The sequence below is a fragment of the Amphibalanus amphitrite genome, unplaced genomic scaffold, assembly GCF_019059575.1.
Source record: "Amphibalanus amphitrite isolate SeventyFive unplaced genomic scaffold, NRLGWU_Aamphi_draft 000037F_arrow, whole genome shotgun sequence".
In the NCBI taxonomy this organism is placed as follows: Eukaryota; Metazoa; Arthropoda; class Thecostraca; order Balanomorpha; family Balanidae; genus Amphibalanus; species Amphibalanus amphitrite.
The window spans coordinates 1,268,443-1,280,845 of NW_024881533.1; the positions used below are offsets into that span (position 1 = coordinate 1,268,443).

Here is a 12,403-nt window from a genome sequence, read left to right on the forward strand (position 1 = left end):
TTAACCCTGACGGCTGGACACCCAGCGCGCGACTGCCCGCCGCCCGCCGCGCGACTCTGAGGTCAGTTGCGGTCGCGTGACCCGACTAGAGTCGCGGCATTTCAGGCATACTAGAGTGATGACATTTATAACAGCAGACCGCCGCCCACCGCGCCACCGCGGGGTCGGCCGTGGTCACATGACCCGTTTAAGAGCTGCGGCATTTCAAATACACTAGAGAATACAGAGACAATATAACAACGACATAACATAACAACATAACAATATGGTGACACTTGGGCTCTTAAAGGGGGTTCACATGTTTCAGGCCTTTAGGTAATGAACAACTAACGAAGTATGAACACTACAATGAAGATATAAACAATGTTTCATTAGGACATTTGAGCATTGCTTCATTCAGAATTGTTGGATATTTACTTCTCTGTATGAACACCACTTTAACTTAACCATCTTATGTGGCACCCTTTCTCCTGATGCATACTTTCAGTGCGTATCTGAACGTCGAACACGAGACGCCAGGCGGTCGTCTCCAGTTGTTCTTTCTACTTTCCTCTTTCTCTTTTCACGTCTCCTTTTTCCAGTTTTCGTGTATGGAGTGTCTCGGTACACCGCCAGACTCTTGCTTGCGTACCTCGTCGATGAGCGCTGCTGGTGGACGGTTTGTGATCCACGAATTGAACGTCTTTTTGAAACACTCCACGGTGGAGTTGCCTCTCGGCCAGAAGACGGACGATTTGGTGTGCTTCACCCCTCGGGCGGCCAGGTACGCGCTACGCAGTGCTCGTGAACTGGGGCCCATTGTCCGTCACTGTCTCGTCGGGATAGCCCTCTCCGATCCACACTGTTGACATGAACTTGATGACGTCTTCACTCTCAGTTGATGACGTCAGACAGATTTCTGCCCATTTACTTCTGTAGTCGATCAGAGTGATGGCGTAATGGGCGGGCGCTGATGCTCCGTTGATTGGCCCAACGATATCCATTCCCAGTTTCCACCAGGCAGTCCGGCAGGTCGACTGGCTGCATGGGCGCGGGCCGCGTGCGCTCTGGGGAAGGGCTGCGTCGCTGCGTTGGCAGCGGTCGCAACTTTGGCACAGCTCCTCCACCTCCCTCACGGTTGATGCCCGGCCACCACACTAGATTCCTGTTGAAGAATGTATTCGGTGCTTCTCCTGCGACCGTACCAATCACACTGCCAACCCTCTCGCGCGACTCGGCGCCGCTGCCACCGCGACTCGGCGCCCCCGTCGCCACATATGTAACAGGACATCCCCCTGGACACATTTGTCAGTGTCGGCTAGACGGCGTCCTCCAGGCGCGTCTGGGCCACGCGGCGTCTCAGCCGGTCACACAGAGCTACACATAACTATAAACTACACGTCCCCTGATCTTTAACCCGGCAGGCGGTGGGCCTACCAGCCACCTTCCGCGCGGTGGGGGGGGGCATTTTTTGCCCCCCCCCCCGTATCTCCGAAACTACTGGACGGATCCGGAAAATTCAAACGGCGTTCGATAGCCCTGTCAAATTTGTCGAGGGAAACCAAATTTCATTGACCTCGGGGTCACCGATGACGTCACAGGTCAGGTCAAAGATAAAATGTCTCACCGTTCACGGGGCTTCTAGGGAAAGCGTTATAACACACCGAGTAAAACGCATTTTGTCGAAAATCAGCGATAAGGCGTCAGTTGTCTAGTACATATGTTGCTATTAGAGGTCACTGGTCATACCAGGTCAGGTCACAGGTCAGGTCACCAAAGGTCATCAAGGGTCACCACATGAGCCCAACTTTACTAAGGTTATGCGATGCATGTTTTATGGCCAGTTTTTCATTTCCAACTCAATGGTGTTGGTTATAAGACCATCAGGTACGGTTTAGGTCACTTTCTGGTGGAGGTCAGGTCAAGGTCAGGTCAAAAAAGGTCAAATTTCAAAGTTGATATTTTTGCATAAAATGGGTATCAATTCGATGCAGCTCGTCACGGGGAGTCTAATGGTGGTCTTTGTTTTGCGCTACGAGGTCTAGAATTGCTAAAAATTGAGTTTGAAAATTTGACGTCATCAATTTTGAACAGTTTTTTCGCTATAACTTGGCCAAAAAAAGAGGTATCGATCTCAAATTTGGTATGTAGATAGAAGGCGGTAGGGGCTATCACATATATTCCGGTTTTTTCGAAATTCAAAAAACTTTTTGGATTTTTTGGCTATTATATTCAAAAAATCTATTTTTTTATTTTTGAGGGTCAAAATCCAAAAAAATCGAAATACCGAAATAGCAGTTTTGTAGCCCTTTTAATTTCACACCTTTTATGTCTGACACATTTTTCTATATCTCTAAAGCTGTAGGCCTGACAGCTCTTCCCGCGAAACCTTTTTTTGGGTCGAAAATGGCAAAAATGACGTCACTCTGACGTCATTAGCGGCCAACCTATCATAGCCTTTGGAAAAATTTTTGGTCACCATGTGCGCTAGCTGCTCCCGGGAGGGTACTGAAAGTTTGGTGACGATCGGCGCAGCGGTTCTCGAGATATATCGAAAAAAACTAAAGGGGGGCAAAAAAATGCCCCCCACCGCCTGGAAGGTTAAGATCACACATATCCACGTACACACGCAATTTGACACAATGCACTACATCAGACACTTAAGACACGAAATACGACACCATCAACACGAAAGACGAAATACATTATAGCAGTTAGCCGATATTATTCGGTACTACTACCCCGAAGCGTTCTGGCGGAGCCCCCACTCTCGCGCTACGTCGCGGTTCAGTACTGTTCTGAGCCGGTGGCTCAATAGAGGTCGGCTGCGGCAGCTCCACCTCTACAGACCGACCGCCGATGAATGCTCTGACGCACCGAGCGACATAGCCGGCTCACTGTCGTCCTCGATCGGGGGATTGGCCGCCGTCGGCTGTCCCGTGTGCCGGTGGCGCACGTACCTAACGTGCCACGGAGCACCGACAGCTTCGATAAGCTGGTCGGTCACGATGCTTGTGACGGTGCCAGGCCTAGAAACATCAGTGCAGCGAGTCTGTATGTATGTATTGACACCAAAAGCCTTCCACAAATGGCGTGGCGATTACGGCTTAGATCCGAGTATAATGGGTAACAATCATGCGGGCAGGGGGAAGAACACTCAGCACTAGACGACAGTCATCCATCGATGGGGGTCGCGACAATAATCATCTACATCTGTACATAAGGCAAACAATATATATACATAAGCACAAACAGATCGTCCACCTATTGGCGGCATGCCTTGTCTGCTACTAAACAGACTCGTCAGCGGCGTAGCGGGGATTTGTTAATCAGCGCGGCCCTGGCAGACCGGGCGAAGCTGGCAGGTGGCAGCTGCACTACCTGGGGTGGGAGGCTATTTAACAGCGCCGCGGCGCGGTACTCAAAACGCCGTTTTCCGGTTTCAAGCCTCGGTCGGGGAAGATGAAGGAGATGATCCTGCCGTGTGTGCCGGTCTCGAAAATTTTGATTTGGGACGAACAGTGCAGAGAGGTTCTCGGGCTCTTCATGCTTAATGACCTTTTGCTCGATCGTGAGTGTCAGGTAATCTGACATGGATTTTGGTGATAGCCAGCCAAGTCTGTCGCGCAGGTCCGAGACGTGGTCAAACTTACGCCGTCCGAAGATCACTCTAGCGGCAAAGTTCAAAATTTTCTGGAGTCGGTCAAAATTTTTCTGAGTCCCGTTACCGTACACAGTGAGGCAGTAGTTGATTCGTGATATGACGAGAGATGTAACGAGAACTTTAATGACACCGTCAGGGAGACAATTTCGTGCGTGAGACAGTCCGATCAACAAGCCAGTACACCGACGACTAAGCTCGGACACATGTGCTTCCCAGGACAGGGCGCTGTGAAAGACAACACCCAGATTCCCCACCTGCTCGCATGGCTGCAACACAGAGTCACGAAGAGAGACGCTGAAGTCGGGTACTTTCCGTAAATTTTGTCTGCTGCCAAAAACCATGAGTTGTGTTTTGTTTGCGTTTAGCTTGAGAACGTGAAGACAGAGCCAGTCACTGATTGATGCGAGTGAAGCTTCCATGCGAGAGATAAGCGATCTGAGGTCGTCGGCACGGCCGCTCACTAGAACCTGGGTGTCGTCCGCATATTGGAAAACGGTGGCGTCACCTGCGTATAGCGAGAGGTTGTTCGAAAATATGGTGAAGAGTAACGGTCCCAGGGCAGATCCTTGGAAGACGCCCATATTATTTGGAAGCGGCCGCGACAGTACTCTACCTCCGGCGCCATTAGATAGGGACACGCTCTGGGTGTGTCCCGTGAGAAAAGCAGAAAACCAAGAGGTCTCGATCCCGTGCATAGCCAGTTTTTGAAGTAAAAGTTCGTGGTCGATGACATCAAAGCATTTGCTTAAGTCAAGGAGACACAACAGTGAAAGTTCTCCCCTATCAGAGGCTGCGAGGATTTGGTCTGTGACGGACAGCAGAGCGGTCTCTGTGGAGTGTCGGGGGCGAAAACCATGCTGCGAGGAGGCAAGGAGATAGTTATTTGAGAGGTAGTGGTAAAGCTGTTGATGTACAAGGCGTTCCACAACCTTCATAATCACGGGGACTAATGAGATTGGTCGAAAGTTGATGGGATCCGAGGGGCTGCCAGATTTGAAGATGGGGTGGACTGTGGAATGTTTCCAGGAATCGGGGATATCGGAGTTGGTAATACACGTATTGATAATGTAAAGTATGACGCGACCAATAGCTGAGAAGCCGGACTTTAACATTCGGATGCAAATGCCATCAGTCCCACTGGCGCCTGAGTTGCGCATGCCGAAGATAGTGTGACCGAGTTCGCCGAGAGTGACCGCGCGGAGCTGAAAACGACATGCACCGACCCGGGGGAGGCGAACGTTCAGATCGGTAGCGGTGTTAAGAGACCGGACCTCCGCAGCGATGCGAGGTCCGACAGAGACGAAAAATGAATTCAGTTCATCGGCGGATAAATTAGGCTGCAAACTAGGACCGTCCTTTTTCCCTGCTACAACTGTCCTGATAGACTGCCAGACCTTATTGGGACCCCGCTCGCAGATAATTCTCTGTAGCTCCTCTCGCCGGTCGCGGCGCAGCGCGGCCCGAACAGAGCGATTCAGCTCCTTGTAAGCTGTCGACTGACGACCGGACAGTCGTAGCGAGGCGCGGCGCTGGGACATAAGGTTCCGTGTGGCAGCTGAGGCCGGGGGCGCTGTGGGGTTCCGAATGGTAATGCGCTTGAGTGGGGCGTGGTCGTCGATAATAGGCAAAAAATTGGACACGAATGCATCCCACTGATCACTAACAGTCGCGGCGGTAAACACAGGCTCCCAGTCGACAAGCTCCAGATCAGAATTAAGGGCAGTGACATCAACACGGTTGAGCGAACGAGCTGAGATGATTGTAGGCTTCGGACGCAGTTTGGGGACGTTGACATCTACGCTAATAAATTTATGCGGACTAAAATGACAAAACTCAACACGGGTGTAGTCGCGAGTCGCAGGCCCGCGGCGCCGCACCCACACCAGGTCGCCCTCCCTAAAGCCGGTTCCCCGCTCAGAGTCTGCCGGGATAACCGGCGGCGGCCGGTCATCGTGTCCGCCAGCGCCGGTCACCGGCAGGTCACGCCCGACGCGACGGAACACGCCGGCGGCGGGAGTGCTCTCAGGCTGCGAGCCATCTCGGGGCGTCATGTTGTAGCGGTGAAGTGATTCCGCGATGGTACATCCTTTGCGGGCTGACATCACTTTGATCGTCCGGTGATGACGCTCCGCGATGCCGTTCCCGCCTGCCTCGTGCACCTCCCTGAACCACAGGGTCACGCCCCACCTCGCCGCGAACGCTCCCATGCGGCGACCGCGGAACTCAGTGGCGTTATCCAGAAGCAGTTCTGCCGGCGCCCCGTGCTCCAGGAAGACGGTTTCGAGATGAGCAGTGATCTCGGCTGCGTCTGACCGGCGCAGTCGCCGCCATATTCCATAGCGGGACGGACCACAGTCGACCACGGTCAGATAGTGATCGCCACGGTAGTGTGTGACGTCGATGGCGAGACGCTCCCAGGTCAGTTGAACGCCCAGTGACTCGTGTCGCCAGCGGGTCGGTGCCGGGTCAATTGACTGGCACACGTCACACGTCCGAATCACTGCGCGCACTGCTGGCTTAGTGGCCCACTGCTCACCGTCACGCCGCAAATACCATAGCGTACGCCTCACACCTTGGTGTCCAATGTTCTCGTGGACAGCTCGAATCATAGCTGCCGTGTCGGGAGGCGTGGGCTCTCCGTCCGTCACCACTGCGGCCGCCACCGGCGCTGCACACGTAATCGCTCCTGCTTCTTCCTCTGCCCTGCAGGCTCGAAGCCATTCTTTTGGCACGCGAGTCATCACGTTCGCCGGGTTTTCATCCGTTTTGACGAGCTCGATCGTGATTGTCAACTGGAACTCAGTCACCAGCTCCCGAATGATGTCCACCCGCCGGCGAATCAGCACCTCGGCGTGAGCTTTTGTCCGGAGGCGCGAACGGCCGCTCAGCGCGTCACTGACCCACTTATGTACAGTCGCTGAGTCCGTGCGGAGATCGATGTCTTTGATACCCCACGCGATCGCCATGTTGACGCCGCTGAGCGCCGCGTCCAGCTCAGCCATTTTTATATGCATGGCTGCTATTGCCTCCGGCCGCAGCCAGCTCCCGTCCTCCACCACGCCGCCTCCCGGGTCCTCCAGGACGACACCCGAGGCGAGGCTGGTGGCGTCTGTCCAGACGGTCAGCTTCTCACCCGTCAGCCTCCAGGGTTCACGGGCCGGGCCATTGAAGGCCACCCTTTCAGCGACTTGGCTGACTTGGGCACGCAGATTCTGGTCATTGGTGGGGTCATCCCAGCCCTGACTGAGAGCATTAGCCCGTCTCTTTAGCCAGGCCGCTGCTGGACGCAGCCAGCCGGCCACTGGGAGGTGGGAGACCAGCTGGCCGCACCACACAAACAGCGCCCTGCGTGATCACCTCCGGCGGTGCGCTGACGGTGTTCTCGCGGCGCCACTGCAGCTCTCCCGAGCGCGAGCAGCTTACCTGCAGCCCCAGCATTCGAGCGCCGTCAGCTGGGCGCTGCGATGGCTTGCAGACAAGGCCGTACCGGGAGAAGTGTTCTGCAACCTGCCCTGCGGAGATGACGTCCTCATTCACAAGAAGGTCGTCAACGTACGGGAGAACTCCCCGGCTGACCGCCTCGTTCTGCTCAAGTATAGTCCGCACCGCAGATCTCATGATGTTTGGAGCCACATTCAGGCCCTAGGACATGCGCCCCAGGCAGTAAAGCTGACCGCGCACTCGTACGGTGTGGTATGGTCAAAGCCGTCTGTCCAGCGGGAGCTGCATGTAGGCCTTTCTCAAATCGAGCACTGCCAAGCGTGAGCCGTGCCGCCGCCAGCGACGGAGTTGCTCTGCGCACAGCGGTCGGAGACGCAGGAGTGAGCTCACCAAGCCAATGACGTGGCATTCGTGTGAGCGCGTCCGCCATGTTATCTGCCGACGTCACCAGTTTGACGTCCAGCGTCAGCCCAAACCCCTCCACCAGCTGGGCGACGATCCCCAGGCGCATGCGGATGAGCAGCTCGCCCCGAGCCTTCGACCGCAGCCGCGCCCGGCCGCTCACCGCGTCTCGGATCGAGGATGCCACCGCTGCCGAGTCAGTACAAAATGTCACCGTGCGCACACCCCACGAAATCACCAGATTCAGCCCCTTAATGGCCGCATCCAACTCGGACATGTTGATGTGCGTTACTCTGTCACGCTGCGACCTCAACCAGCACGCGTCCTTCTTCTTTTTCTGCACCTCACCCGCCGCCCCCCTAGGAGGACGGTGTCGCAGGCGGGTCAACCGGAGGGTTGACCCATCACCAACGTCGCCGGTCCGCCGAGGACATCCCCCATGCTCGGGTCGAGTCCCCAGCGGCGGCGATGCGCAGCTTCGTAGGCCGGACAGTCGGTCAACAGGTGGGCCGCGCTGTCCAGCTCGCCGCACGCAGGACAGGCTGCGTCCGCCGCCAGGCCTAGGCGGTGAGCGACGTCCCGCGTGAGCGGCGACGCGCCCGTCCGCAGCTGGGAGAGGGTGCACGCCTCCCAGCGGGACAGGTCGTTGTGGCTTGGTGTGGGCGCCGGGTGAGGGTGGGACGCTCTTGTTCTCGCGTCGACCATCGTTCCTATCCGGCGCCCGATCGTGCTTCTAGCGCTAGCGAAGTCAATCGGGACATCTGGCTGTTCCGCAGCGGCCGCTTCTCCAGCCAGCTGGTCGGCGTGCTCGTTCCCGTCCAGGCCCGCATGTCCTGGCACCCACTGGAAGGTGACGGTGGTGCTCCGCTCGCTGAGAGTGTGCTGGCTTTTCCAGATGTCGGCGGCCATGGCGGTCACCTGGCCGGCCGGTCCCCGCTGGAGCTGTTGCAGGCTGGACTTGGGGTCGGTTAGCAGACGGACTGCGTGGACGTGCTCCCGGTCTTCTTCGGGTAGGGAGGTCACCACGGCTAGTGCCTCTCTGACGGGTATCATCACTTTTTATGGAAGGCTGCTTCACTTTAAGGGACGGCATTATTATTTTGAAGGGCAGCAGCCTCACTATGAAGGACAGCGCCTAGCCTGCATGTGCGTGCTGCATCTTAGAGGGGGCGGCAACTGGGTCGGCAAACGGCTGTAACTGCGTCGGCATTCTCCGTGACTGGGTCGGCAATAGCCGACCCAGTTAACATGATAAAATACGCCCTGCTGGGCAGAAGAGGCCTGGCAGTCATCCAAGGGCACGTTCCGCCACTCCAGAAGCGCGATACCCATTGGCAATGGTGTACGTGGCGTACGTTCGTTGCAGGAGTCGTTTTGCCGTTTTGGCGGCGTTCTCGGCCTTGCCGTTCGCCTTCAGATACCGGACCGATGATCTGACGCTTTTGAAGCCTAGGTCCCTGGAGAATATGTCGAATTCTTTCGACCCAAACGGATTATTGTCCGTGACTAGTACCTCTAGTATCACGTAACGTGCAAAGTGACGTCGGAGGGCGGTGATGACATCTCCCGCTGTTTTGCCGGGGAGCTCATCCACTTCAAAGAAGCTGCTGTAGTAGTTCACAGCGCACATGTTGTCTCAACCCCGGAGCGTGAAGACATCAGCTGCGATCTTCTCCCACGGTCGGTCGGGAGTTTCGGTCGCGTCATGGACTCCTTTAGTTGGTCGGTTTGGTGAGTCATACAGACGTCACACTGTGAGAGCTCTTCTTTCTGTTCAGTTGACAAACCGGCCAGAAGACGACCGATCTGGCTCGGCAGAGCATTGTTTTGCGTCCCGTTTGTGTCAGGTGCAGTTACTTTTTATGTTCTTTCGCAGATTCGGTGGTATGACGCATCGTTCACCCCTCCAGATGATGCCACTGTCAACTGACAGCTCATCCCTGATGTTAAAGTAAGGCAGTGCCTCGGCGGACCTGTGGGACTTCTCAGGCCAGCCACGTTGAATGAGATCCCTGAGAGTCGCACTCGTCGGATCATCTTCCGTGTGTTCTGCGATTTCCCGAAGCTGTGGCTGCGAGATCGCAGTGAAGTCCACAATACGCAGGATACCCGCTTATTCCTCGGTGCGCGTTCGGGCTGCGGTTGGAAGGAAGTGTCGGCCAGGTACATGGTAGTTCCCTGCTGGTATCGGATGTCGACGTGGTAACACAGAAGACGCAGAAGTAGACGCTGGAGACGCTTGGGGGCGCTCGTCAGCGGTTTCCGCGTGATGGCGACCAGAGGTCGGTGGCCTGTCCACAGGACGACTCGGCGCCCGAACGTGTACTGATGAAGACGCTCGAGACCGAACACGAGGCGCAGTAGCTCCTTTTCGATTTGCGCGTAGTTCTTCTCGGAAGAAGTCAGTGCTCGACTGGCGAACGAGAGTAGCTGGCCATTCTGCATCAGGCAGAAACCCAGGCCCTGCGAGGAAGCGTCGGCTGGACCCTCCAGAGTCGCCTTGGGGTCGAAGAACTGCAGAACTGGTGCATGGGCGACCAACCGTTTCACCTTCTCCAACGCTTCATCTTGTCGGTGAGTCCACTTCAAGGTTTCCTGGTTGAGCATCTGTCGAAGAGGTCGAAGACTCGGCTGACAGCTGCGGGCAGAACTTTGCCAGATGGTTTGCCATGCCCAGGGACCGGCTGACACCTCCTTCGTCTTCAGGTTGTGGCATCTGCTCGACTGTGTCAATCTTGTCTGGAGCTGGCTTCAGTCCCTAACCCGACAGGACGTGTCCGTTGAAGGGACTAGGGAGTCGTGTATTTTTTAAGCTCCAGCTTTGTCAGGTTGAGTTTGATATTTCTGATCTCCAGCTTTGTCAGTAGAGTCAGCATGTTGTTGTCATGACCTTGCTCAGCGGCCTTTCTGTCTGATTCACGTCCCTCCACGAGCAGATCGTCTGCCACTCGGCTATTCCAGGTAGACCTTGAAGTTGCTGATCCAGAAGCTGTTGAAAGCATTCTGGAGCTGGCGAAACGCCAAATGGGAGGCGCTTCCAGCAGTATCGCCCCCAGGGTGTCTGGAATGTTGTCAGCAGTTGGGGCGATTGCGAGAGACGCAATTGTAGTAAGCCATTCTTCAGGTCGGCACGAGAGAACACTTTCGCATCAGCGAGCTCCGACAGGATGTCCTCAATGACTGGCAGGGGATGGTGTGCTCGCTTCAGCGCTTGATTCAGGTGCACTGGATCGAGACATACTCGGGGGCCCTCTGGAGGCCTTCCTGGCGATAAATAGAGCTGACATCCAGTCAGTTGGTTCCGTGACCTTACGTATAATGTCTTGTTTTCCCAGTCTTTCCAGTTCTTCCATGAGGGTTCATGACCAGGGACACTAGGCTGGGTGGCATGATTTGAGGTGTTATGGATTGATGCACCTCCAGGTTGAGTTTACCCAAGTTCCCGAGACCCGTGACGACCTCTTTCGTTCTTGATCATCTCCATGGTGAGAGGCTCTGTCTTGATTGCTGCAATGTTTTCATGGCAGACTTCGATCATGTTCATTTTGAGGAGGAGTGGGAGGTGGTTGCCCTTGACAACGACGAATTCCTCTTCAAACCGCTTCGCGTTGACGGGATTGATGGGTTTGAGGCGAGTGCATCCCACGACATCCAGTTGAGAGTATCCATAGGCAGGGAGGGTTGGAGATTTGCAGCGTACCTATCTTACATGCTGCTGGGACCAGGTGTTCACATCAGACACATTGCACATTTGACATTTATAATCGAATGCTTTTTTGACACATTTAGTGAAACACCGTGTATGAACTGGGAAGTTTCAGAGTGACGATGGTCGGTGCGCTGTGTGAAATATGTTCGTCGTTTAGTTTCCCGTGTATCTTTCACTGCATTGATAGTTAGAGCAAAGTGATTGCAGAAGCACCACTGGCTAGCCCGTATGACCAGGGGGGGGGGGGGGTACATCAGCCCTCGCACCCCGTACATACAGACGCCAACGTAATTTATGATATGCTACAGAAGTTAATGTATGTGTTGCGTTTGGTCATTTGTTTGACCAAGTGTTGTTGCTTAAAATTCATTGCGTTTTCCGTGCAAAGAAAATTATTCGTAGACCCTTCAATACCGGTGTCCTCATTAGTCGTTGAGCTAAACACCGTGTAACCTGCATCTTTGAAAGCGGATATGGACGAAAGAAATTGTGCAATTTTCATCGTTTCAAACTGAAATAACAATATCGTTGCTAATGTTTTATTCTTAAATGACCCCGCGGTAGCTGGCTCCAAACTGGTAATGCTCAGTAATGTGTGTCGCAGACAGAACAAAGTCAGCATACCCTTTCGACACTTTTTGAAAGTAGCTGTCTGGTATGTGTCAATGAATCGGTACCATCGATAGTGCGAAATTGCCTCTGCCATCCATTGAAAGATCAGGACACAGTTGATACAATTCCACAACTGCGTCGATAATCACAAATTAAAAAAGCAAAGAGAGCCGGATTGTGTCCACACTGTCGTATCACGGTACACACCATAGATATGGCGTCATACAATTATCGATCACTTGTAAAGAATTGTGTCTGTCACTATTATAGCGGCATGCAGTCATTGAATGTGGTCAATGTGCGAGTGTATTTTGGCTACAGCTTGGCACGGATGAAGTAAGCGGTAGTCTGACGTGCGTGCAGACATGCGTTGTCTGTGAATGTGCTAACCGTGCTTTATTTTGTGCGCTGGGTGTTGGAACACACGTATGTCATGTGTCACACTGTTGGGAGCTGGCTTGGCACTTATCCACAATATAAGTGTACACCTGTACCTATATTATGAGACGCCTTGTGAGAGGCTATATCACAGCAAGCCTGCTGTGAATCTGTGAATCTATGAAAAGCTTTGCTGTCGTTATAGGAATAATCCGTTG

The 12,403-nt window shown here is 54.3% G+C and overlaps 1 protein-coding gene across 1 annotated transcript; it reads right to left on the reverse strand.

Annotated features, from left to right (window-relative positions):
* Positions 1-1,297: 1,297 nt before the first annotated feature.
* LOC122372990 lies at positions 1,298-7,763 on the reverse strand. The gene is made up of 3 exons (XM_043350709.1): positions 7,475-7,763; positions 5,521-6,752; positions 1,298-1,321 (listed from the first exon to the last, which is right to left on the reverse strand). The coding sequence occupies exons 1-3, from the start codon at positions 7,761-7,763 to the stop codon at positions 1,298-1,300; spliced, it is 1,545 nt and encodes a 514-aa protein (XP_043206644.1).
* Between the last annotated feature and the right edge of the window lie 4,640 nt (positions 7,764-12,403).

Coding starts and splice junctions, on each gene's coding strand:
- LOC122372990 (XM_043350709.1), bottom strand. CDS start 7,763: ATGTCCGAGTTGGATGCGGCCATTAAGGGGCTGAATCTGGTGATTTCG. Junction 6,753..7,474: donor AATGCCACGTCATTGGCTTG/GTGAGCTCACTC, acceptor CCGTCTGGACAG/ACGCCACCAGCCTCGCCTCG. Junction 1,322..5,520: donor GGGAGGGCGACCTGGTGTGG/GTGCGGCGCCGC, acceptor CGCGTGGCCCAG/ACGCGCCTGGAGGACGCCGT.